The sequence below is a fragment of the Podarcis tiliguerta genome (genome assembly GCF_965153285.1).
Source record: "Podarcis tiliguerta genome assembly, chromosome: 1".
Taxonomy (NCBI): domain Eukaryota; kingdom Metazoa; phylum Chordata; class Lepidosauria; order Squamata; family Lacertidae; genus Podarcis; species Podarcis tiliguerta.
The window spans coordinates 94957112-94984831 of NC_139534.1; the positions used below are offsets into that span (position 1 = coordinate 94957112).

General features: G+C 40.7%; 1 protein-coding gene across 1 annotated transcript in view; it reads right to left on the reverse strand.

Annotated features, from left to right (window-relative positions):
• RYR3 (ryanodine receptor 3) overlaps positions 1–27720 on the reverse strand; it is a 255484-nt gene that overhangs the window by 33092 nt on the left and 194672 nt on the right. Inside the window, exons 69-79 of the mRNA XM_083449419.1 lie at positions 27523–27610; positions 27300–27392; positions 23257–23277; positions 17643–17657; positions 14279–14449; positions 12461–12520; positions 11508–11639; positions 9557–9669; positions 4271–4367; positions 1511–1617; positions 685–736 (exon numbers count right to left, since the gene is read on the reverse strand). Coding sequence (XP_083305545.1) covers positions 685–736; positions 1511–1617; positions 4271–4367; positions 9557–9669; positions 11508–11639; positions 12461–12520; positions 14279–14449; positions 17643–17657; positions 23257–23277; positions 27300–27392; positions 27523–27610 — 949 coding nt within the window. The remainder of the gene's footprint in view (positions 1–684; positions 737–1510; positions 1618–4270; positions 4368–9556; positions 9670–11507; positions 11640–12460; positions 12521–14278; positions 14450–17642; positions 17658–23256; positions 23278–27299; positions 27393–27522; positions 27611–27720) is intronic.

Genomic DNA, 27720 nt, shown 5'->3' on the forward strand with positions numbered 1-27720 from the left:
CCAGGATCTGTCCAGCCCTCAGAGACGTATCCTTGGCATAAGAGGATAGCTGTTGGTCCTCCAAGAAATGAGTCCCTTCTAAGGGAATGTTTTGCTCTGCTTCCAAGATGGAATATGTACATGTGTCATGAGGGTATGAGGGGGAAATGGGGCTTTATTAAGCCTTATGGGAATCCCTTCACATATGAGTACTGTGCTGATGATAGACAAGAGCAGGGCTTTTTTTCCAGTGGGAACTCAGTTTTGGCACCTCTCAGGTGGGTGCCATTGACATTCTAAGAGAACAAGGGAGGTGTTCATGGTGAGTTCTGGCACCTGTATTTTTTAGGACAGGATCAGTTCTTAACTATCAACAGAACTTATGTAACTTCACCTGTTGAAAACAGCAAGAATGCTAAAATAGAAAATGCAATTTGCTGTTTCAATAGTTAGGAATTAAACAAAAACTTAAATGTACCCCTTAAACAGCTTATATAGAATTAGAAGCAGCTGCTTCAAGGGCATAGTTTCACATTAGGTATAAATTTTGTGTAATACTAAAACCAGGCAGCTGAACTGTCAATAGGATAAACACAGATTACGGAGATCTATGAAAAAAACAGCTGAAGAACTAGAGTATTTCCTTTAGGGTAAATAATCACCTTTGTCATCAGTGCAGAATTAACAATGAAATTAGATACTCACCATTGCCATCATTGCTGAATATGCAGTGTACAAAGGGTCATTTTCCAATTTGCTGTAAGAAAGTGGAAGTATTATTAAAACAGCTTCTGAAGAGGACTTAAAAGCCAGTAGTTATAACATATGTGAGCTGCAGTTCCAATAATCATCAAAGCAGAGAGACTTTCATTTTCTTGCAATCCCATGATACGATCTTACAACCCTATAAGGTTAAGAACTTTGTCAAATTCTTTGTTAAAACATATATTTACCATGTGCATTCACAACTGAATAATACATCTGTGTACCTCACGAGAGTGGAATTTATTTATCCGCTATTGTACTCTAAAAGTGCTTGCAAGCAGCCAGAGATTTCAGCCATGAATTTTCTATGGTGCTGATGATTATCTGTGATCGTATCAGGTATGAAATTGACTTCCCACAAGAGGATTTTGAGAAGGTTGTAATCTCACTGTTAAACAGGCATACTTCTTAAAAGTTTTAACGTCGACTTACTTTCTACTCTTTAATCTTATTTAAGATTAACACCATTTAAAAGTAGCACAGTAACACCCACACCTAACAATAATATCTTCCCACATATCTTCCCACACACTACTCAAAAAAGGACCATCATTTCCCCTCTAGTTAAGAGAAATCTCCACTGTCATCTCCAGCACTATAGCAATGGGCTAACTATGTGGAACATCCAAACAAATGGAGCAGTTCCCTGATGGATCGTGTTATTATTTTTGTTTTTAAACAAATCAAACTGTTTCTGAAAGTGGGGGACGACTTAGGGTGCAGAAAAGATGGTGGGTCTATATAGCGTTGAATAAAGTGCAGTTACCTTCGTTCAGTTAGAGCATTCCGGCTGAAATGAAGAATGATCTGATGAAGAGGATCAGGATGTTTTTCAGTTTCTTCTTCCTCCTCCTCACTTTTTTGCGGGGGAGTCTGTGCAATAATTATATTGGGTACATGAGTAGTAAAAGAAATGCAATGAAATGCAATAAACCTTTGCAAACCAACCGTCTTGAGTCACAAGATCTTCTCTAACATAACACCAGTACATTTATAAATGTTTTTGAACAAAGTATATAAAGAAATGTAACTAGTTATAGGAAAACACTTGATGAGATGCCCATTATTATTCAGGCGTCTGATTTGTTCTGCCTGGCCTGCCCTGGAACTCAACAGGTGCTACTGATGGCACATCAGTTCTATGGCTCATGATTCCATGATTTCTGAAGTCTATACAGCATGACTGGGCCTTCTTTGTCAACCCTACAGAGTCATCTGAGATGGATGGTGGTGGGAGCAATTTATTCTGTGCAGAATGCAGCTGTCTCTGAGCCCTTAGATGCTGTCGCTTTTCATGAGAATTACACTTTCTTCAGAGCATTTGAAGCATATCACATACCTAGGTCAGACAAATGAAGTGCGTAGCCCATTTCTGTCTCTGCTTGCCACGATGCATGGTTTTATGTACAACCATCCACACAACCTCTTACAATAAACACAGTAATATAATCTCTCTCACGCAAATCCTATTGCTTGTTCAATACCTCTGACAACTCAACTGTAAAAGCATCAAAGCCAATCTCCAAAAGACAATCCTATGTACAAAATTTTCCACCACACTAAATAATCTATGGGTGGGTTCTTAGCACTATTAAGTCATCGCTCTTCCACAGTAAACTTCAAACAGAATTGCAACTGACTTTCCAGGCAACTGCAGCTATTGCACTTTCCCTATATGTTCATTCTGCTATATTCAACTCCCATTGAATATCCGTTGTGGATGTGGAAGAGAAGATTTAAAAAGCTGTTTGTGTGAATTGGGAGTTGGGTGGGTAATTCTAAGAAATACTTTGAAAATTAAAAACATTTATTTATTTAGCATTATGTACTTACCTAATTTGAGCGTGAGTGTTCATTGCTATTAATGCAATTTCCAAAAAATGTTTGTTTCGGACTGGAATTATAGACTGGAAATATTAATTCTACAAAAAATGCTAAAACTGCAGAGGCTAGAAATACGTTTTTCTTTTTAAAATCAATGCTGTAGTGTTATAGCACTGCACCATATTTTTGCTGCCATTTTAGTATTTTTTTTTTTAAAAGGCACAAAAGGATTTTAGTACTAATTTAAGAAGTGATTTAAAACTTGAAGGGATTATAAAATGTTGCCCACTACACTGGCAGAGGAAGAGGGGGGGTGGGGGGAGCGCCCTGTCCCTGGCAGCGCGATCCCGGTGGGGTTCCATCGTGGCTGCCCCCCATCCGCACTGGGTGCCCCACCCCCAGGACATGTGCCCTGCCCCTGGGACGTGCGCCAGCCCTGCCCCCACCTGCTCTCCGCCCCCGGTGCCGGAGCATGAGGCTCCGCCACTGGCCCACTACAAAGAGATAGATGAGATATGATAGTTTCACCTGCCTGATAACTTTACTATCCATGTCAAAACCACATCTCTTTAAAAGATGGAAAAGCAGCATCTACACTCGCAAGTATTGCACTGCTTTTCTATTCCTCTAAAAAGCACCCAGACTTTCTGTAGTGAGAAAAGAAAAAGGCAGACGGAGCACTAGGAAAATTACAAGCAGATGATGATGTTATGAGGAGCCCTGTAAAATGTGAAAGAATGCAAAATGGCAGTCCCTCATTCAATGCTTAATGTGGATGCAGCTTATATCAGGGACAGCTGAAATGCACTTTTATTTTAAGAGAAAAGGAATATTCTAGGTCAGTAAACTTTTCCCACAGTGATAAGTTAATACCACTTCATATCAACTCTTGAAATGGTTACAAACTAATAGAGGTAATTAACTAATAAAACTATTACTTGGTTTCTCCACTGCATTCATGCGATGGAAACCTCTATTAATGATAGTTAGGGGAACGAATCATTTTACATGTACACAGAAATAAAACAATAATTAAATCACTTCTTAGGTTGTCAGTTAAAAAGAAGACATCTGAAACTGTCTGAAGCTTAGAAATACATGCACATAGTTATCTTAATTAGAAGTAAGTTCTATTAAAAGCTGAAGTAGAAGCACAAATAATCCCAACTTTAATATATGGAAGGAAACTTTTGTTGCTTAATACTGTCATACAAGTTTATTGTTCATTAGAATACCACTCTATTAGAGTATCAGGAGAAAGCCAAATTAACTTATACAACAGCTTAGAAATGTTAAAATAAAAAGGAGGGCTATGCAATAACCAAAATCCAAACCACAAAGAAGCATTAATTGTGTTAAGCCTTCAAAGAAAATGCTAATTAAAACATAGGAATTGCCAAGCTGAACAAAGCAGAACAATGATAAGTTTTAGTTCAAACTATATTTTTTAAAAAATAAAAAAGCAATTTCGGATATTGGCATAAGCCATAGCTGTGTCCATGGATGCACAGAATATATCAGTGTTATACTGCACAGCTTGGCTATTTCTTTCTGATACCTTATATATTTAAGAACATTAACTCTGGCGTAGGAAAAGAGGGATACACATTTTAATATAGATAGATACAGATATAAATATATAGTTAGATAATATGGATCAATGTGGGCATTTGAAACCGGGACCAGCCATATCTGTACTTACAGCCAAATCCTGAACTAGTTTCTCCTCAAAGGAATATTCCTCTGTTTCTATCCAATATTTCTGATAACCATGGAGGAACAGGTTAATAGAGCGGTGCCTGGGAGGGGGGGTGAAAGTGAGATCAAGAGGGATAAACGGAATACAGTATAAAAGCTTATGCGGTTAATGATTAGTAAGCATATGGATTTTGTACAATTGTGTTCCTCTGATTGGTCAGTAAATATTTTTTTTTAAACCCAGATCATTGTTTTTGTCAGTTACTATGGTATTTATTTTTGTGTTTTTATATTGTAAACTGCCCTGTGATCGATCCTTGGATGGTGATATAAAAACAATAATAAAATAAATAAGCAATTTCCCCAATGTTTGACGGAAATGGCGCTGTGGGTAAAACCTCGGCGCCTAGGACTTGCCAATCGCATGGTCGGCGGTTCAAATCCCTGCGGCGGGGTGCGCTCCCGTCGTTCGGTCCCAGCGCCTGCCAACCTAGCAGTTCGAAAGCACCCCCGGGTGCAAGTAGATAAATAGGGACCGCTTACTAGCAGGAAGGTAAACGGCGTTCCGTGTGCTGTGCTGGCTTGCCAGATGCAGCTTGTCACGCTGGCCATGTGACCCGGAAGTGTCTCCGGACAGCGCTGGCTCCCGGCCTCTAGAGTGAGATGAGCGCACAACCCTAGAGTCTGTCAGGGCAGGGGTACCTTTACCTTTACTTTAAGTTACACAGAATGTAACTTACAATAGATATAGAGAGTATGGGAAAAAAGCTTTCATATCTTCATATTCCACTGCAGATTCTACTGCACATACAGCAGAATCTAATTAACCTCAGAGCACTTGGGGGGTGTGGTGTGGCTTGTTCTACAATTTGTTGGGTTTAAAGTCTCTTTTTCCACTGTTGCCTTAAGTTATGAAAGGACTGGTTGTAGAAATATGGAGAAGACATCCTGTTGGGTCTTTTGTAATCTCTCTTGTAAGTGAGCAACACCTTAAATTTGAGTCTGGATTCAACCAGAAAGTCCTTCAGAGCTTCATCTGGGCTGAGCAGAAGAGGTCTGAAGAACAGGCAGAAGTTCAGCCAAGAACTGATGAAGAAGAGGGAAACAGAATGAAAAGAAAAAACTGGAGAGCAGCATAAGGCGAGGTGGCAGGATGTGCTTCGGGGGGGGGGGGGAACAACAGAATGCCCGCTCTCCACTTCAAATGGGGGGCCCTACACGATCCCCAGCAAGTCAGACTGGCTTTGCCTCCCCAAGCTGGGTACCTGGAGGTTCCTGCCTAACCTCAGACAGTTAACCAATCCCAGCTGGGAAGGTGTTGCCAGGGGAGTTGACCAGGTAGGATTAGGACTGCCCTGCACACACAATGAGGGCAGAACTTACCTGGGAGCTCTCAGCTGGCTCCCCAGAATCCTTTAGTCTATCTTCCCTAAATGGGTGGGGGCGTCAAGTGGTGACCCACGTCCCCCCTGCGGTGGTGATCCCAGTGTTCCCCGTTAAAGGGGTTTTGTTGAGGGGAGTCACTGGCCATACGCCATTAGGTTGTCAGTGCGTTGCGGCAAAATGGGGGGGGCAGGCTCTCTGCTTAAGCATACGTTTTCCAGAGCCAGCCGAATCCCCACACAGTTTGTATAACCCTGATATCCCCCTGATTCCCAGCCGGGGACTGGGAGGGATAAACGACCAATGCCAAGGTCTCCCTACATCTGAAAGTTTAATAAAGTTGTGGCCAATTTTAATCCCATAACATGTTGTCATGAGTCATTATTCCTCCCAGGGGTCACGAGGGGTCGGAGGGTCTTTGCCTGGCCATGCAATAAAGGCAAAGTGAAGAGGAATAAAACGCAGCTATGGGTTGAGGGAGAAAAGACACAGACTAAGCTATCTATGCTATTTAAGGTCTAAAGTAGGTAAAAGGAGTGAAAAAGAAAAAAAGAAAAAACTGAGATCAGTGGGAGCTAATGGCAACTGGCTGCCAAAGGCAGGGACAGAACTGCATTATGGGAGCCCTACGTCCCAAACGGTTGCTGCTTGCCTTCAACCAAGGGGGTAGAGACCTCAACCCATCCTACTGACCTATAACTGGGAATAGGGGAATGTGTTGCAGCTTGTTCTTCCTGGACTTTGGTTAGGCATCACTGGTGATCCATGGGTCAATAAGGATCAAAGGGTCAGTGGCGTAGCGTGGGGGGTGCAAGGGGGGGCTGGCCGCACCGGGCGCAACATCTGGGGGTTAGGGTTAGGGGGCGCAAATCCACAGGTTAGGGGGTGCAAATCCACAAGTTAGGGGGCGCAAATCCACGGGTTAGGGGGCGCAAATCCACGGGTTAGGGGGCGCAAATTACTTGCCTTGCCCCGGGTGCTGACAACCCACGCTACGCCACTGCAAAGGGTGCCACCAAAGAGATGAAGCATTGTGCGGCCTGGTCCCTCTTCCACCTGCAGTGAGGGTGGGAAAACTAGGGCCTTTGAAGCGCCAGCCTCAATCCTCATAAAGAGCCTCTCAGCCCTTCTAGGAAGTGTCAGAGGCAGAGTGGGGAAATAACTCAAAATAAAGGAAGAGTGAAAGAAAAGCATGTAAGAAGAAGCCCGCTTGTGAATTGGGCTCATATGTGCTCCAGATTTGCATGGCCGGTTGCCTCATCAGGCAGAGCCTCATGAAGCAGAGCCAGTTTAGGAAACTGGTGCTCCTCCAAAAGGAAGTGAAGATTGATTAGCTCAGCATGTGTGCTTCAGTAGGCGATGTCATCCCAAAGGTACTACTGACTATCTTCTAGGAACCTCTGGAGAACAATACTTTTTAAAGAAACACTCACAGCAAATACAACTTAAGCACTGTCATTTTTAGGAAACACATAACACATTGAATATGAACCTTTCATTTGTTATTGCATACAATAAATTGTTATTTAATTCATTTCTTGTGCTTCACTGACAGAATTTCTACTATTTTTTTCAACTTGGACTGACCAATCAGAATCCCTTATTAAATTGTACAAACCCATTGTATGACATCATATCATGGCTGGGAAGGAGTAGGTGTGTGCGTAAGCAAGAGGCTCTCCATTACATTACCGTTAATGTGAGTATGAGCCTGTCATATTGAGTTTTTTCATGTACTTTTTCCAGCCATACACGTTGGAAGGTGCTCAGGTAGAAATTGCTAATTTTGTGTCTGAAGAAAAGCATATAGGTTTCAACTAACAATAAAAACACAATTTAATTATAGTAAAGCAATTAAGAGCAAAGGTTATCTAAATATGTAAAATATATTAATAATTTTACATCTCATTTTATGTTAATAGATTTGCATCTCATCTCATTCTATATGGCCATGATTATATTAAAAATAATGACGACAATCCTAAGTATTAGGATTCTTCTTAAATACAAAGGTTCAGTTCTTCAAATGTCACACTCAAATACAGATATTCATATTCATAACATAGCAAGTCCATACAGTTTGCAGTCCACCATGCCAAAATTGTATGCATAAGCGGGGATATCCCATTGTCACGAAGGGTAGTCACAAATAATTCCATATATTATTGGGACTCTTGTTCCCCATCTCTGCTGTTACTCAAATTGTGTCCTTCATTTTTAAAATATTGTGTAGATGTCAACAGAAAATAGAGAGTGAGACTGAAATCACACAGTTATGCCTACTTAATCCATAAAAGCAATGTCTTAGATTCAAAGAAATGCTGAGGAAATTAATGTTAAGGATTTATCTGCCATTCTACAGCTTCCTACAGCCTCCAAAATCCATTCTGGAGGATCAGATATGCCTCCTGAGCAAGATGAGATGAGGTGTGTGCAGCTGTTGAGGAGAGAATACGCTTTCATTCTTTTTTTAAAAAAAAGATTTACTATCACAAGGAACTAAACAGCAGTACACATCCTAAATTATGAAAACAGTCAAGGCCAATCAAACAACCATAGGTCCAAACACAAAAAAAAGAGAGATGCAGGTATATCTGGGTGGACTGCAAAATTTTGACCAGAGGTTTGCATTAACATCAATAAAGCTTCAGCAATCCTGAAATATACTGTTAAACCATTTTCGGACTGCTCCCTCGCCCCACCAATAAATACCGTATTTTTTGCTCTATAAGACTCACTTTTCCCTCCTAAAAAGTAAGGGGAAATGTGTGTGCGTCTTATGGAGCAAATGCAGGCTGCTCAACTATCCCAGAAGCCAGAACAGCAAGAGGGATTGCTGCTTTCACTGCGCAGGGATCCCTCTTGCTGCTCTGGCTTCTGAGATTCAGAATATTTTTTTTCTTGTTTTCCTCCTCCAAAAACTAGGTGCAGCTTGTGGTCTGGTGCGTCTTATAGAGCGAAAAATACGGTAATCAAATAATGAGTTCTCCATTTCCCAACGCAACCTGGAAGCTAAAATAAGAAAAATGGAAGAAATGTATAATTAACATATTACTGATTGTGGTTCAAAGAGAATGGACTGCGTAACACTTGCATAACTATCAGGTCTATTTGAAATAATTTCTAAGTGGTTTCCTAAAAGGATCTTGGGCATAATTCCCCTAGGTGCAGCACAAAGAGCTGAATATGTGGGAGAGGATATTCTTAAGCCCCAACCCTTTTACTGACAGGCACAGAGCTGTATGTCCTGCCATTATGTGCAAAAGGGAAGGATAAGCAGTTCCAACAGTACAATCCTATGCACGCCTGCTCAGAAGTAAGTTCCATATAGTTCAGTGGGCTAACTCCCAAATAAGTGAGTAAAATATTGCAGCCTGGCACTTCAAAAATATATGAATGGCTACCCAAAAGCAGGCCCACTGAGTTCAACATGACCCACTTCCAGGTACATTTGCTTAGGATTGCAGTTCACTGTTTTAAAACAGCTGGGGACTGCAAAGGATTAAAAAAATGATATATAAGTTCACCAAATACAAGACTTTCAGATATTCAGAAAAGCAATGAAAAGGTAATGAAATGTAATAGAAATGTATTTTTGCAGTGCTACTTGAGGTTAGAATTAATTTTGGATCCTAGTGTGCTATTAGAATACTGTTAAGACTGCTTTACAAAATGCTTCTGCGAGTCTTGTGTTCTATCTATTTCCATTTGAAACAGAATTAAGGATTAGAGCATCTCTTTTACAAAGACATATGATGCTCTTTTAATATGGCTCAACAGGAAACTTTAAGAAACTGGTTGAACTTTCAGTACCGTGTCACAGAAAGCATGTCAGGTAAGAACACCCACTGTTCTGAAGCGCAATAGCAAGAGTCTCATGTAAAAAGAAAAATTAAAAGTTATGTACCTTGGCAGATTATACAACGGTGCCATCCTGAAACAAGCCACAACAGCTCTTTTACGTTGTTTTGACAAGAGTTTGTGCCAAACTGCTTTCTTTGATCTTAATGGTTGCTCAACCTATGGAAAAACACTATTGTAAATAACAACTCCAGTTCAACTGATGCCATCTGTAAGTTGACGATGGTAGAAAATACACGGTGTGTGTGTGTGTGTGTGTGTGTGTGTGTGTACACACACACACACATGCATGCACAAAACACACAAGATTAAACCTAACCTCACACTGGAGAGAAAATCACATCAAGCCAAATGTTTGGCGAAACAGAAGAATCTTTGGGGTTCATCTGAAAGCCATAATAGATGGAGACAATTTACCTCTCTAGGGACTGAATTCTGATCTACCTTTCCCAGGAAAAACTGCAGGGGACACACCACCCAGCAGTGGCGTAGCGTGGGTTGTCAGCACCCGGGGCAAGGCAAGTAATTTGCACCCCCTAACCCATGGATTTGCGCCCCCTAACCTGTGGATTTGCGCCCCCTAACCCGTGGATTTGCGTCCCCTAACCCCCAGATGTTGTGCCCGGTGCGGCCGGGCCCCCCTGCACCCCCCACGCTACGCCACTGCCACCCAGAGATGTGCAAAAATACTCCTAAACAGGAGGCTAGAGGCAGAGCTGGATCCAGGAGTATCCAAATATTGAAAACCTGGGGTTGTATCCTCTGCACTCACTGCACCTGTGGCATCACTTGTAGGACTTCCCATTCCTGTGCATCACACAAATTTGTCCTGGGTCCCCCTCCCACCCTTCCAGAGCAGATTTGGAGGGCACACAAGGGAGGAAATAAAGTTCCATTGCATGAACAGAAATCATTCCATGAACACAATAAGTTCGTGGATACAATGCCTTGTCTTTCAACAGAAGTGGAGCCCGTCCAGAACAGGCTGAGCTTTCCCAAAGTTACAAATGTTGACATTAGAACTGTCTAGTTGTCACCCCTATATCTACCTTCTGAGGCCCTTCTTTGTGAGGTCTGGAGGGTGGCAACATGGGAACAGGCCTTCTCCGCAGTGGCTCCCCGTCTATGGAAGGCTCTCCCCAAGGAAGTTTGCCTGGTGCCTTCATTATACACTTTTAGGCACCAGGCAAAAAACGTTAACTAGGCCCTTGGTTGATCTGATGTGACATCCATGCCCTTTTAAAACATGGTTTTTTTCGGGGGGGGGGGGTTATTAGGTTGTTTTTATTTTGATTATATATATTTGGGCTTTTATGTTTATCTTTTCCATGAACCACCCTGAGACCTCCAGGTATAGGGCAGTATATAAATTCAATTAATAATAATAATGATGATGATGATGATGTTTCCGAGCACAATTCAAAGTGTTGGTCTGACCTTTAACAGCCTCGGTCCTGTATACCTGAAGGAGCATCTCCACCCCCATCATCCAGCCCGGACACTGAGGTCCAGCGCTGAGGGCCTTCTGGCGTTTCCCTCGCTGCGAGAAGTGAGGTTACAGGGAACCAGGCAGAGGGCCTTCTCGGTAGTAGCGCCTGCCCTTTGGAACACCCTCCCACCAGATGTCAAGGCAATAAACAACTATTTTACTTTTAAAAGACAACTGAAGCCAGCCCTGTTTAGGGAAGTTTTTAATGTCTGATGCTGTATTGTTTTTAATATTTGGTTGGAAGGCGCCCAGAGTGGCTGGGGAAACCCAGCCAGATGGGCGGGGTATAAATAATATGTTGTTGTTGTTGTTGTTGTTGTTGTTGTTGTTGTTGTTGTTACCCTGTAAGCTAAGTCAGTAGTATTACCCTTCATATTGCATCAGAAGCTAGATCTGAACCAGGGACTCCCCAATTTGAAACACAGTCTCTGTTATAATATATGTGCTTAGATAAGAACTCCATGTTCTGCTGTGGAAATATATAGCTGATAGGTGAGGTCCCTTTCACCTGTTCCAGATGATACACAGCTGCTGAGATCCTTTGCACACGCTGCACTATTTTCTCAGGATCAACAGGTTCATCAGCTTTCAAGACATCCTTGTACAAATTCAACTGCCATTTCACAGCTGGGTCATCTGACTGCAAATAACACATACGATCTTGTATGAAAAATGTTTAAAAATACTTAGCAGACTTATTTAAATAAACATTTGAGGGGGAAATAAATAAAATGCCCCACTCTTACACAGCAATCCTAAGCTTTAATTATGTCAAGCCTGGGGGGCATGGGGATATGATTGTCATATCTTATACTCACTCAGCCTAAAAGATTAGGAAAAGCATGCCACTGGGAAAATTCCAAAATCAGCTCTAACTCCACCCTACCCCACTAAAGCAGAAAATTGTGATCCAAAGGTTAGAGCAAATAATAGTGTTTTTGCCAGGAGCATAAAGGAGAAGTAAAGCTGTGTATGTATCGTCTGCATATTACTGACAATGTACTACAAAGCTCTAGATGACCTGACTCAAGAAATTCATGTAAATATTAAACACAATGGTGGATAAAATTGAATCTGGTACTTAAGGCTCCACAGTGCTGAACCAAACTCCCCAAGCACCACCCTCTGAAAACAGTCATCCCGGTAGGACTGCAACCGTCATAAAGCATTGCCAACCACTCCCAACTCAGACAGCTTCTCCAGAAGAATACCATCGTCAATGGTATCAGAAGACACTGACAGATCAAGGAAGATCACTAGGGACATACTCCCTAGAGGTGATCATACAGGGCAACAAAGGCAATTTCTATACCAAAAGCGCAGGGGTGTGCCTGCTAAATCCTATAGCCCTCATAGCCTGCATAACTTAAGCAAAAGATTGCCTTGTTAAACATCTAAATGTTTTTAAACTTTGCCTAATGCTAAAAAATGTTTCATCTGATAGACCTTTTTGAACATTACCTTCTCCTGCAAATGCAAATTATTGCGTAAATGCTCCTTCACCTCTTCTTCTGTGTCTTTCTGCATACAAATATAAGCATATATTAATCTGTGCCACAATAAAAGTTGGACTAACTTATTAAATTATCTTTCTAGAAAGCAAATATCCTGGTGATGAGACAGCCCGCAACCATCTACAACTGGGCTGCAAGGTTTTGCCAACAGAATAATTATATTGTAACCCAGAAGAGACAGGAGGATCCAATTTCCCTAGGGAAGGACTGAAGATTGGGAGAGGCTGTGAGAAGCAGGGAGAGTTCTGAAACAGCTGGTGAGAAAGTCTTGTATGTTGATATTTGTGGATTTGGTAAGTGAATGTTTCTGACTGTTCTTCTTCCCAATTATTATCTATATGTTTTTTAAACACCAAATCTGGTCCATTTGTTTTCTTGGAATCCAATCTGGAAGAATAGCTGGAAAGCTGAAAACAGGATCCTAGACAGCTGCCTCCCATCAAGAAGCAACAGCAGGCAACACGTACATAGGATTCCGTGTGGAAAATGTGATAAGAACTGTAGGTGTGCAAAGCCAAATTCATTTTTTATGCTCATATCTGACCAATCCCTTATTCAATAAGGGTAACTGTTTGTTTCATAGAATCATAAAACCGCAGAGTTGGAAGGAACCACGAGGGTCATCTAGTCCAACCCCCTGCAATGAAGGAATCTTTTACCCAATTTGGGGCTTGAACCCATGACCCTTAGATTAAGAGTCTCATGCTCTAGCAACTGAGCTATGGCAAACGTAAATGAAATATGTGTAGCTAATGTGAGATATTTCCTCAGTTCCCACAACTGGCCCCATTTTTCTTACATACATCTGATGACATGGGCTCTGGTCCAGGACAGCTTGGGTACTGTAAATTTGCTAGGGTGCCTTTAAGATGCCATACAGGGCCGTCTTTACCCAGAGGTGCAAGGGGTGCGGTGCACCCGGGCACCAAATTCTAGGGGGTGCCCACCGCTGAAGCAACCTAAGCTCATAACTGCGAGCCATGGATGATTGGGGTCAATGGGTCATTTCCGTTCTCTTTTGCAAAACAGCTGCAGAACCAATGTATCCGGTGCTGCCCCCTAGTGGTGTCTTTCATTTTCGCATGATTGCAAAAATAGAAAGACAGAGTTATCGCTGCCATTTTTTTTTTCATGTTGGTGGTTTTCGCTGCTTCCCTCCTTAAAAGCTCAACAACTTTGACATGCCTCCCCCCAAATTTGGGGGCGCTGGACGGATCTTTGCACCCTGGCGATGCATATGTTAAAGACGGCCCTGATGCCATACTATTCTATTTGTTATGACATATTCTATGCATACAGTAAATATAAGCATGCCATTGTGTCTTTAAGATCTATGAATAGCTTTCCAGTTCAGGCAATAAGTATTCAATCAGTCAAGTGCTTTGGTCTAGCATTCATTTTTCTAGATGCATTTGGACCAATGAATAAACCGGTTTGCCATATGGAAGGCTTGTTCATTGTTTCTTGCACTGTTGAGATGCAGGCGTTGCAGCGAGGGCATATCCTGATACTGCATAGCAACGTGTGCATTTTGAGAATCCTTGTATTAGAACAGGCATAGGCAAACTCGGCCCTCCAGATGTTTTGGGACTACAACTCCCACCATCCCTAGCTAACAGGACCAGTGGTCAGAGATGATGGGCATTGTAGTCCCAAAACATCTGGAGGGATGAGTTTGCCTATGCCTGTATTAGAATCACAATCCCCATGTGGCTGCTGGATTTTCAAAATTGAAGACTCTTAAGTGAGCAAAACTTAGACTTACACAGCTGTATCTGAACTTAGCAAGAGATATCAGTTCTTGATCTCCAGGCGTACACATATTCAGTCCAATGGGAAGCATTTTTTTAAGTGCAGCTACAATTAGAGAAGTCTGTATTGAATATAAATCCCCTCTACGTTTTGATTTCTTTCGTTCTTGATCATGACCTCCAGACTAAAAGGGAAGATACATACAAAATATATTGTGTAGTTATGTGATTCATTCATATTAAATAGTTATTTCCCCTAATTATCCAACCAAAGCTAGACTTTTATATTGACATATTATATGTAATATATATATATATATTTAATGGCTAAACTTGGGAAAATATAAGTGAACCAAAGAACTGCTGTGGAAAACACATATTATTTTAGTAGCACTTCATAATTTACTTCACCACAGAAAATCTAAGAATACACACATTGTAATTTTCTACAGTCTACACATCTCCAAAAACACATACATACACATACGAATAACATCTGAAACGGATAAAAGTTTTGACAATAAGCTTTGTACTTTTAGAAGACAGTAAGTGTTTCTAACATTCTGAGCATTCTATGCATGTATGAAATGTATCTGTAATGCTGCTTTTAAAAAAGTCTCATGTTGCCTATATATGAATTCAATAAAGTCATAAGCCTATGGGTTTGTACACTAGAAAGCTACTTTTCATTAACTCCATTGTTGATTAAAAAAAAAAAATCAGGTAAATGTATCAGACTACACTGTCAGCAGCTTCAGTCACCCAGAGAATAAGGAAAATAAGCCCTAGGAAAGAGACAGTAAACAGGTTGCACATCAACATAATATCTGTCCTATTCTATCCAAATAATGTAAAATAAAACTTTTTATTTAAGGCAGCAGATCAAAGCTCTGAGCAACAACAAGGTCATCATTAACAGAATCATACTATGAACAAACTTACACTAAAAAGCCACACAAAAAATGTCCCCTTCCTGAATTCCATGCTTGAAATAGACTCTCACTGGCCACAGTGAGAATTTGCCACACACATGAATTCAGAGCTGGGCTCATAGCATCTCACTGCTACAAACAGCAGGCGCTTGCTATAAACCCTCCACATCTTATTGCCGCTGCAAATGAAAATTTAAGGCCCTGAGTAAACTGTACAAGCTTCTTATGCTGGTACAGCAAGAGCTGTTAGTACTGATTGTTTGCAAACAATTACCACACGGTTTTTATTCTAGGAGAAAGAAAAGTCTGACAGTGCAAGCACTTTGGGTAAATTGTTGCAAAGCTCTCGTTTTTATGAAAACTACCAAAGCATCTAGCCATTCCTACATGTTTGGCAGTTCAGTTATGAACAAAAACATGATGTGGTGGTTTTCCTTCAGGGACCGACAAATGCAGGAAGTATTTTGCCTCAAAGCTTTGCTTGTCAAAATGCCTTAGAAAAAGTTTTCTACAGTAGCAATGAAATAATGGCTCTATATTTAATGACATTAATTTGTACTCTACTTTGATAGCAGACAAACAAATGCCACAATGTATCACGGGGACCCAGTGGCGTCACTCGTCTGTTAATCAGGGGAGGTAACTGGTGGAACACAGGAGGTAAGCCAGTCCTAGTTTTTCATTCTTCTGTTCCTTGGAGGACAGGTTTCTCCAGAAATGATTCCCCGTTATCTACGTCAGTATGAGTGGGTAGGAATGTTTAACATAAATACAGTAAAGGGGGGGGGATACATTTTAAAAGTGAAGAAATGCTCCATTCTGTCTCTGCCACCAAATTTCAGTCTTTTAAAGTTGCTACTCAGTAAATCTCAATTTACAAAGATAGAACTGGAAAGTCACAGAACATCATGCTATGTTCATGACGGTAAGGAAGTGGGCTGTGCTTTGAAATTATCTGTTCATATTTATTCTATACTAGCAGAAACCCATCAAGGGTATCAGTTTTTTCTTTCTACTCATCAGCCTTATTATTACAGCAGGGAAGGTCTTTACTTACTTTCCCCTCTATAATGATGAGGGCTACAATTTGATCTGGTGTAAATGTAATGCTGAGCTATAGACTACTGATAGGTTTGGAATGTTTGCAACCCACCTAACTAAACAAAGTTCATCAGGCAGCTTACATTAAGCTGCTTCACATGTAAAGCTAAGTCAAACTATGGCTTAGTGCAAAAGTACTAGCATGGGGGGTTCCCAGAAGAGACTCCAGCTGCAGCACACCTCTCCCAGACTTGCTGCAGCTGCAGTGCCATAAGCTAAGCCATGGTTTGGCTTAGTTACGAAGGTTCCCAACCTGGCATTTGGGAAGGTTTTCATGGGCGCCCTCAGGCAGCTGCTCCAGACTCTGAGCTTTCATTAAAAGAAAAAGAAAAAAGGCTCTAAACTTCCAAGAAAGAAAGTTATCAAGCAAAATGTGCAAATACCCTTCGAAGCAATTTCTGTGAAATGAGTCAACCTTTGTTTTTAGTGAATGAAGAAGAAGAAGAGTTTGGATTTGATATCCCGCCTTTCACTTCCTTTAAGGAGTCTCAAAGCGGCTAACATTCTCCTTTCCCTTCCTCCCCCACAACAAACACTCTGTGAGGTGAGTGGGGCTGAGAGACGTCTTTGAAGTGTGACTAGCCCAAGGTCACCCAGCTACACTGAAGTCATCGTCAACTTTCCCCCGGATTGTATGCAACTAAGCTTACTTAGAGTAGACCCACTAAAATTAATGGCCCTAAGTTAGTCAAGACCATTCATGTCAATGGGTTTACTCCCAGTAAAAGGTTGTAAAATACAATTCATAATTCCTACATTTTTCCTGATTGTTTCCAAGTTGTGGGGAAATTTTAAATAAATTTGGTACGGGATGTGTACACTGATTTTAGTGTGATCCAAAATTATTTTGTATCCGTAAGTCTTGATTGCAGGGAAGGAGGGCAAAGAGGAGGGAAAGAATAATTTGATAAAATAATCTAGATATTTTAATGGACAATCATAGCAATGACAAGCATAGTACATTTACTACTACTGCTACTACTACGTCTATTAGTATTTCTAATGTTAAAAATCCCAATATATTAATGAGTCACTTTTTCAATTAAAGATACTAAACTAATTTACATAAAATGAGGATGGTAACAGAGGCAGAAGAGAGATGTTGTTGGGCCATTTTCTTCCCCATGAAATCAATACCCAGGCCTGTATAGAAAAGTGTGTAGGAGAGGAGTATAAAAACAGATGTTCTGGCAAAATCTGCCTAACTTTCCAATAGGATTTATATTGGGCAGAACATGTACCTTCCCTTTGTGACGCCACTGCTGTGATCAATGGAAAGAATGCTGAGAGCCTGGTCATCTCTAAAACTAAAACATAAAGACACATCATGCACTTTGACCTGTACCTTTACTTGCATGGCCTGTATGAAAGAAAAAATACAAGGAAAAAAGTAAGTAAACTTGATGAAAAGATGGGAATTTTACAAGTCAATTAGAAACAATATCTTCTTTTTTTTCAACAAAGTAGCTAAAATACCTTGCATTTACAATGAACCATTACCATGTGTCATTATGTGCTTCCTTAATAAAAGAATGAATTACTGCATTAGATTAATTTCTTCTATTATTACACTTACTGAGGGTTAAAAATAAAGAATATACTGAGGATTACCAATGGCAATATATTTTATTCTATATATATTATGTAAACCCCCATACTGCTGTTTTAGTCAGTTTAGAATAAAGGAAAACCATAAACAACAATACATTTACTATCTTTATAATCTTTTAATATTGATGTTTAGTAATATGACTTGAACTTAATACTAATGAATGTTTGATAACACACACTTACCAATTTTTTTTTAGCCTTGTATCTGTTAACAAACAATATTCACAAGAAATGCAACAAACCAAGTGCTTTTGCTTTAACATGGAAAACTAATGTTACATAAAACTTTGTGCAGGTTACAGAAAGTTTGATTCTGCAATTATTTCTCGACCTTCTCTCCTTTTGGCCTTCTTGGGCACTTTAAAATGCCGCGATTCAAAGTTAGAAGTTAAGGACTGAGGTCTACAATCACATCTACTTTCCCCAAATATATTTTAACTAGTAGAAGATAAAGTTAAATACTTTTGTCCTATGGATTTCAAGCTCTTGCTAAACTTTGCTTGCTTTCCCTGGAGAGACCTACCAGACTGATAGACAGTTTCAGCCACCTGGCCAAAGTCAGCTCTTCCATGTAGCCTTTAGGCTAGACTGAATGTATAAATTTTATTCCTAGTTAGGCTTTTCTCTCTCTGCTACATCTGTGCTCTGGATTCCCCCCCCCCCCAAAAAAAAGATTTTAAATGCTGGATATTTGTTTGCTGTATTTTTAAACTTTTTCTACTTTGACTGAAATTTATTTTTATCCTATAAAGTGTGATACCCATTTCTTAAAATAAATTAAATCCTCTGCTTAAAAAAAATGGCAGTTACAACTGCTTAATTCTGACTGAATTGTGCCCTAGGAGTGTCAAAGAGAAGGGACTGTGCACAATACAGTCGTATAAAAAGAAAAAGGAAATCTCCTGAGAATGAGTTGCTGTTATTAAGGGTCAAACTAGAGAGGATGTTAGTGCAACTTAAAAGGTAAAGGTAAAGGGACCCCTGATCAAACTGCGGGAGGCAGTGGAAGACAGGAGTGCCGGGTGTGCTATGGTCCATGGGGTCACAAAGAGTCAGACACGACTAAACGACTAAACAACAACAAAGGGACCCCTGACCATTAGGTCCAGTCGTGGCCGACTCTGGGGTTGTGGCGCTCATCTCGCTTTATTGGCTGAGGGATCCGGCATACAGCTTCCGAGTCATGTGGCCAGCATGACTAAGCCGTTTCTTGCACTTTGATGTGCTTTTGAACTGCTAGGTTGGCAGGAGCAGGGACCGAGCAACGGGAGCTCACCCCGTCGTGGGGATTCGAACCTCCTACCTTCTGATCGGCAAGTCCTAGGCTCTGTGGTTTAACCCACAGCGCCACCCACGTCCCTTTAATGCAGCTTACATGTGCATTTAAAAAATGTAAATAGCAACCATGGAAGAGTCCACAGTATCACAACTGCAGCAGAAGGGAAGGGTGTTTAACTCCTCTCACCATACCCTGACAACAACCCCCCCCCATCCAAAAGCTGCTATTTACATTAAGAGAGAAGCCTTTAATGCAGGGGTCCCCAACCTGTGGCCCATGGCTGTTTAACTGGCCCCCAAGCCGCCCCTGAACTGAGCTGCCAGCTTGGCGAGTCCCTGCGCGCTGCACTAAACCGGCCTTGCAGCACAGGGACTCTCTTCCGCGGCTCTGGAAATTGCTTCTGTGCATGCCCAGACGCTAGAAATCGCATCTGCACAGGCGCAATTTTCGGTGCCTGGGCATGCACAAAAGTGTTTTATGGCACCGCTGACATGCGCAGACGTGATTTCTGGCGTTGTGCTATGCCGGTCTGGCCCAAGGAGGATCTCCGCAGGAGTGATCTGGCCCATGCCCGGTAAGCCTTGCCGACCCCTGCTTTAATGGCTTTCATTCTGATTCATATAGCTGGGAAGTGGAGGGATTTTAACTGAGATCACCTTTCCTCCTTCAATCCATGCCCATATTGGCACAGCTAAAGACACCACTTGTCCTTAAAATGTAGAGATTAACTGCATTCATTCATTCAATTAATGTCATGTCACTAATTTTGCTCTTTTATTATAATTCAAAACATTTATCTAAAGATGGTCATGGAAAAACGGTGTTGATAGTCCTGCAACCTTAATTACATATATGTTTAACTGGAGCCATTAATATTAAGCAACAACAGTACCCTTCACACAGGAACAAGTCAGAAAGAGGACAACAGTATAGCACTCACAGCTCTTACTATATAGCAATACGTTGTGGGCTCTTTCTAATTTTTTATGTTCATTAAAAACTCGGAGTGTGAAATAAGTGAGATTCTCTCTCACACATTGCTTAGCTTACATTTTGGATCGGGGTCTGTTCATTTGGGGAGTAAGTAGTGGAGCCTACTACAGTCGTGCCTTGGAAGGTGAATGAAATCCGACTTCCAAAACGTTCAAAAACCAAATCATGCAGCCAATCAGAAGCTGCCGAAGCCCTGTGAGACGTTAGGGTTCCAAAAGAATATTTGCAAACCGGAACAACCACTTCTGGGTTAGCGGCGTTCGGGAGCCAAAACGTCCAAGTTCCAGAGCGTTCAACAACCAAGGTACGACTGTGCTTGAAAACTGGATTATGAATGCCTCTGGATCTATTCTTCAGTGCATCTTTATTTCTTTAGCCTATAAAAGCTATACACTAATGTGTGAAACTGATAGCAATATTGTATAAAACCACAATATTGGAGAAAATTATATACTGTTATATACTGTAATAGGTGATTCGTCTTGTGAAATTTGTCAGGTGCTTCTTGCCTTAGGTAATTCGGTCATCCCTGTCAGCTAATAACAACTTAGATAAATAAAGTTAATTGTTGTAAATTCTGAAGATAAAGCAGTGGTGGGAACCTGCATCCCTCCAGATGTTATGAGACTCCAACTCCCATTAGCCTCAGACAGAATGGCCAATGCACATAGATGATGGGAATAGTAGTCCAACAACATCTGGAGGGACACAGGTCCCCTTGTCTGACGTTAGAAAGTCCTTCCCCAGCCTGGAAAGACCAAAGTTCCTTCTGCACTAAAATCCTATCCTTCTACTGAATGAACAACAAACATTTTGAAAACATTGTTGGGTCTCATGGACAAATTCACAAAGCCTGCAGTGAGATACAAATCCCACCAAACGAAGTAGGATTTACTTCTAAGTAGACATGCATAGGATCAGAATCAAAGTCTCTTCCTCATCTCAGGCTGCTACCTACGTAGGTAAGATTACATAGGTAAAAGTTAAAGAGCAAACTCCTTATAAACTTTATAATCTTCATTTACTAGGATGCTTTAATACTGAAACTTAACACACAGTTTTCTATTTGAAGTTTCTGATTTGCACATCTGAAAGCTACTCGAAGCTGTGTAAGGGAATGGGGTCCATGATTCAAAAACCGTGTATTGAAATACATGGAAAAATGAATCTGGGAAACTATATTTGGAGGATAGAGGGGCATTAAACCATTTCTGCAAAATATTTAAATATGCTAAAGCTAGATAGCCTAAAAAGAGTGTAACATTTATAAGGAGTTTGTTCTTTCAGTTTTCGTGCCAGTTATCAAACCCAGACACTCCACTTCTAATTCCGTTCAAACAGTCAATTCCTATTTTGGATTCTGCATGAAAATGTGTTGTGTGAATATTTTCTTTTGTTAGATCCCTGACCTAGTACATGTGGTTGTGCATAAAGTTATGGTCTGAGATCACATACACCATAACAAGTTAATATTTACTACTACCAGTTTTGTCAGAATTGGACACCTGTTTGGGAGGGATGAAAAGGTGCGTAGAGGCTAAATTCAGGTTGACCTTGCTCCCCCCCCCCATGTCTGCTGCCACATTATGGGCATTTAGAGATCAGACTTTAATCTGTTTATTCCAAAAATGTAGCATGACTCTCAGTATATAAATTTGGATTTAATTATATAAAGCCATTCAAATCACTTGTAGGATTCAAAATTCAAGATACATTTCTTCTTGTCTGCTCATGTCTGAGGAATATAAAGGAATAGAAATGTACATATCCTGAAAATCTGAGTATGCATTTCAAACATACTTTTCACATGCAACTCTTGTATTCAGAGTTATTGCCGTTGACGTGTATTTGACACTGAATAAATTGTGCATCTACCTGCACATAATGATTTGATAATTTTAGCATCATCTGGATGCCAATTTGTATTCAATGTGAGTATGCAAGTTTTTCATGGGGCTGCTAAATATTATTAGGATGCAACAACAAGAAAAGTTGGATTATGTGACTGAATCAATTATGCAAATTAAGCAAAATTGCATTATTTTTCTTATTTTGTATAATGTAACATAGAAACATGTCGGCACAACTGGCTAGCTTCTTCTTCTAATGAGGCACACAACTACAGTTAGTGCACCAATAGCTCGGCTGGTCAGAGCATGGTGTGGCTAATGTCAAGGTTGCTGGTTCGATCCTTGCAAGGGACAGCTGTATATTCCTGCATGGAAGGGTTTGGACCAGAAGATCCTCAGGGACCCTTCCAACTCTAGAATTTGATGACTCTACATCTTGACCTACCAGTTACTAGGCCTCACTTGCCTATTACATGGATGGATAAGGACATTGCTTTTCTAAACGAAACCTGAGAGTTTTAAAAAATTAGTTCTGTGATGAATAACAAATTTTGTATTCCCCCTGCATTTTGGAACTGTGATAAGCATTCGCCCTGGGTTTGCACACTGGCTGTCAAACAAACGTTCTATATCCGTCATTTCTATACAGGCGACTCTCAACTTACGTTCTGGAGGTAGCATGTGAAGCCAAAGTTGCATTTTGTTAAAACACACTGGTTTCCAGGGTGGGTGGGATTGCCAAAGTACTGTTTCCCAAATGCTCATCCGCTTTCCACCCCTTTTATTTTTATTTACCAAGCATGTAAAGCTGAATGCACACAAGTTGTGAGTTACCTGTATAGAGTTCTGCCTTGACTGTGGGACTAGAATATATTTCTGCTTTGCTCTTGAAGTGTAAGTGTTCACCCTGAGTTCTCTTAATTAAGGCTGGGGTATGTGAATCACCCTATGAACAAACAGTATCTTAAGTTTAAGAACTGGGCTACATGAAATAAATGAATACGTAAATACTGCCTCATGTTTAGATAAATATAGATGTGATATAAAGTGCAGTAAGAAATAATTACATCTGCATGCCTCCTTCATGAAAACACCTACACAAAGTTAAAAAATAACAGATTAATGGAGTGGCGTATCTGTTTCAGTAACCTATTGACAAGAATCTGTTATTTCACAGTACAGCCCAAGTAACCCATCTTTCTCAGACTAAATGTTCACTAACTTACCATTCCCCTCCGAGCAATCTGCTGCCATATTATCAGGAAAAAAAGTTTAAAAAAACTTGCTCAGCTTTAAATAAATTCAGTTTGACAAAGGTTAACAAAATAGTTGCATTTTTAAAAAAAAAAGTAGCATTCAGTTGTACATCTGTAATATTTATGTTACGTATCTTGGTATAACATATTTCAACAGATACATATATTATGTATTCCACACCATATGTACAATTTTAATATTCATAATGCACTCTAATATCCCAGCCAACCATTTTTAGCCAGTGAGCACAACATGGAGTTTGAGTAACATAGGAAAAGTGAATCATACATTTTTGGCCATTCTTTTGGGATATTATCAAGAATAATAAAGGATGGAAAGTTGGTTATTTTATGGCATTCTGGAGGATGCCTTACCTTTGAGACTTCTTTGTTAAGTTGATGTTTAGGCACCACTTAAAAATGGACATTTCCCATGGCTCAGACAATAGGAAACAGCCAATATTAACCCCCCTTCTTCAAAAACCTGGGGTAGAGGCAGGGGCATAAGAAGTGGGGTGGGGGGCGGATCACCCCGGGTGCCCTCACTGAGGGGGGTGACATTCGGCGTGCCACCCACCTGCGACTCCCAAGCCTTCCCCCCTTCCCCCTTTGTTTTGACAGCTTGGGAGTCGCTGGTGGGCGTTGTGCCAAATGTCTACCAGGGGCAGCTTGCTCCGCCCCCGGCTGCAGGGCGCGCGCACCACTCCAAGAACCTGAGTGGCTATCTTGCACTGGGGAAGGCACCCTCTGTGCCACGCCCTACTCGGGAGTGCGCCCACTCTTGGTAGCGGGGGCATATGCTCCGCCGCTGGGTAGAGGCTACCTCTTCTTACAAACATTTTCTTCCAAAGCAGGATAATGATGAAGTCTGGTCAATCCTACAGTTTTGTACTGCTTGGTATCAATGCTGCTCTTTCTCTTCTTCTCCTCTGCCACCCTTAAGATTCTAAAGCCTGAGCATGCGCAGTCATGGAAGCTCATTAGCCTTCTCAATCTCAGGCGCTGATTCCAACACTGCCTCTATTCAGCCTGTTCCAAAAGCCCTTTGAAGCAGTGGTGGAGCTTCATGCTCTGGCACCGGGGGGTGGAGAGCAGGCAAGGGAGGGGCTGGCGCACGTCCTTAGGAGCGGGCAGCCATGATGGCACCTCACCGGGATCACGCTGCCGGGGGCAGTGTGCTCCCCGCCGCACTCCTCTTCCTCCGCCAATGCTTTTAAGGGCTCCATTATTTTTCCTGCTCCCCCTAGATTCTTGCTAGCCGAAGCAGAGATTCAAGAAGTCATTTTTCTCTTGCCTGCTGCCTTTTCTGTTTTCCTTGCCTGTCCCAGGAGTCTCAATGCACCTCAGTTCTACCTCTTTGCCATTGCCCACCAAGGCTGAGACCTGTGTCTCCTGCTTCTGTTCTGCCTACCATCTTCCTATCTTTCTCTCTTTCTCTGTGTAATTGTGTTTTTATGAACAATTTTGGCTTCCTACCTTTGTGTGCTATGACTGTTTTAGAAGCCACCTTCTGGTCCTCCTTGCCCAGTGATACATGACTGAGGCCTAGTCTGCAACGTCAGCCCAGAGAGGAAGAAGCCTACTATGCCTTCCTAAGCAGTGCTTAACCAGGCATAGGCAAACTCGGCCCTCCAGATGTTTTGGGACTACAATTCCCATCATCCCTGACCACTGGTCCTGTTAGCTAGAGATCATGGGAGTTGTAGTCCCAAAACATCTGGAGGGCCAAGTTTGCCTTTGCCTGGCTTAACCCATCCAGCCTTTCCAATTCCTCTTATGCCTTTGGGTTTGCTCTTTCATGTGTGCATGCTAGTTTATTCATGGATAGACTCCATTAGCTCATCTTCTCAACTAAAGAAGGCATATTGTTGTTGAGCTATTCCCACTGCCACAACAAGTATTGTTGCTAAGCTATTCCCTACTGAAGTATTAATAATGTGTAGATTTTGATTCTCTTTGTGTGTGCAAGAAACAACATCTCAATTTTTAAGACCCATATGAGTGTAAGTTACATCTGCCGAGATGTGCTATTGCCAGTATCTTAAATATCATAATTCACAGGACTCCTAGAACATGTATATGTGAAACACATTGCCTGCCAAGGCAATTTGCTAACATAGGAGAAAGCAGTGTTTCAAAGGTCCCAAGCTATTCTTGTCTGCATAAGTCAATTCTGAATGTGCCCCCCAAAACAAAGTGGATGATTACTTTCAATGGGGAAAAGACAGGGGACAAACAACAACCAGACTGACAGAACTTCTTAAAGGGAGGAAGATTTAGTTCTAGTAATAATTGTCCCTAATCTTGACTTTCAGGATTCTTTTTTAAAATCTGCCCCTGATTGGTTGTGAAATTGGCACAGAAATGATGCCTACGCTCAACAAGAAAAAAAATAGGATTGTTTCATCTTGCATTTCAATTGATAATGGTCTCAAATCCCATTTTTTAAAGCAGTTATCAACTGTTAAAGTCCTGGCCAGGGATAGTTTTTCCAATCAAAACTTGAATACTAAGGGACAGACATACTGAAAGCAACAAACATATCATGGCTGCTTTTTTCCATTGCGCAAAGATACTTCAATACTGTTACAGTGAAGTAATTACACAATTAAAGAAAATCTGGTCATTCATATATATATGGTTGTTGACAAGAAACTGGTTTAATAGCAGAAAGCCAAATTTAAAAGTATTATTATTTATAATAAATTTCATTTGACAATCAACCACAGGTACTTGGTACTTAATTACACTTGGTTTTCTGTGGTGCAATATCTGGTTAAAATACTTAAAAAATAATTTTCAACAAGACAGCATTGGGTGCTTGAAAAAGTACCAGATACATGTCAGGTTATAATGTATAAAATCATTTAGCATGTATGTTTCAGAGACTAAGAAGACTAGAACAGCTGAAAATGTCCTTCAGGTATGGAATAAGAATGGGTCACTTGTGGATAAGGCAGTAATTATTTGTGCTCATACACTGCAATAGATTTGCACGATTATACATTCTCCATATGTACACCCCCCACACCCTTATGTGATAAATCTACATAAGGACAGCTCCTCCTAAAGACACATCAGCTCTAGTGTTATGATCCAAACCCCGTCTTTGGGAGACAAATGGATAGTTGGGTCTCACCTGAATGGTGAATTTTCGTGCCCCTCACTGAGTCAATGCATTTTTAAAAAATGAATCTGCACACATTGATTCAGCAGAGGGACACTGGAAATGAGGAACGCACCACAAATCGCAGTGTGTTCAGCTGTACATATGCATTAAAGTGACTTAATTTATAACACTATTTCTAACACCGACAAATGCTAAAAACATTTGTTTTGCATTTTCAGATAATTAATTTGATACCATGCCTTTTTGTTTAGACCTTCCCTGCCCCTCTACTGAAATGCAATACAATCCCCTTCCAAAAAAATACCCATGATCATCTCAGAAAGAGTGGACTTTCTCAGATGTAGCCTCAGACATTTTAGCATCCCCAGTTCTCCCCATACAGATATTCTTATACAGGTTTTTCTAGTGACATTTTGGGCTATGTGTAGATCGAGCGGATGTATCTTAACAATTTTGATATCCCCATGATGTATTAAGTTTTAGGTAATATTATTTTACTACAGTGAAAAGCAAACTGTCTGCTGTATCAATAGGAGATGAAAACTCAATATCAGTACAATAGAAATATATGGCAGGGGAGGGAGAATCAAAATCCCAAGACCAGCTGGGTGGAAAGGGAAAGAGCTGAAGTAAAAAGAAGTACTTCAGATCCATTTCTGGTAAGCTTTCACCCCATCATGTGGGTGCATCAAGGGGAAAAGGCTTTTAGTCAGAAAATTTACATGGCAATATATGGTAAATAGAACTGATCTTCATATTAAGAAGCAACTACTTCTAAACATATTGGCAAAGAAATGCAGTTTGCGACAGTCTGTGTCATGGTTACAAAGTACAGATAATTTAGCACATACACTTGGACCAATCTAAATACTTTCTGACTTACTTTTGACATCTTACTCTTGCTGTCTCCTGTCAAAAATGCCAAGTTGTTGATTTCATTCTGAATAACAAAATTTTGTTCTTCTCGCTTGAAATTCTGAAATGCATATAATACCAAAATGCAGTTTACATAAATGCTGAGAAACAGGTCGATGACATTTATAGATATGCATAACATTTTTAAATATGTGTATTATAAAAATAAAAAAAATGAATCTTTGTCATACATGTGATTTACACCAGAGAATGAAGACTTCAGCTACCATTCGGAAAAGTTCATCAGAATCTGCATCTGGTTTCTTAAGCCAGTTTGATCTAAACAAAAAAACCAAAATACATTTATTACACTACAGTATTATTTCAACACGTTCTACACTGAACATTACCAGTCCTACTACTCCCCTTTCAATTGCTTCTTCCTGCAC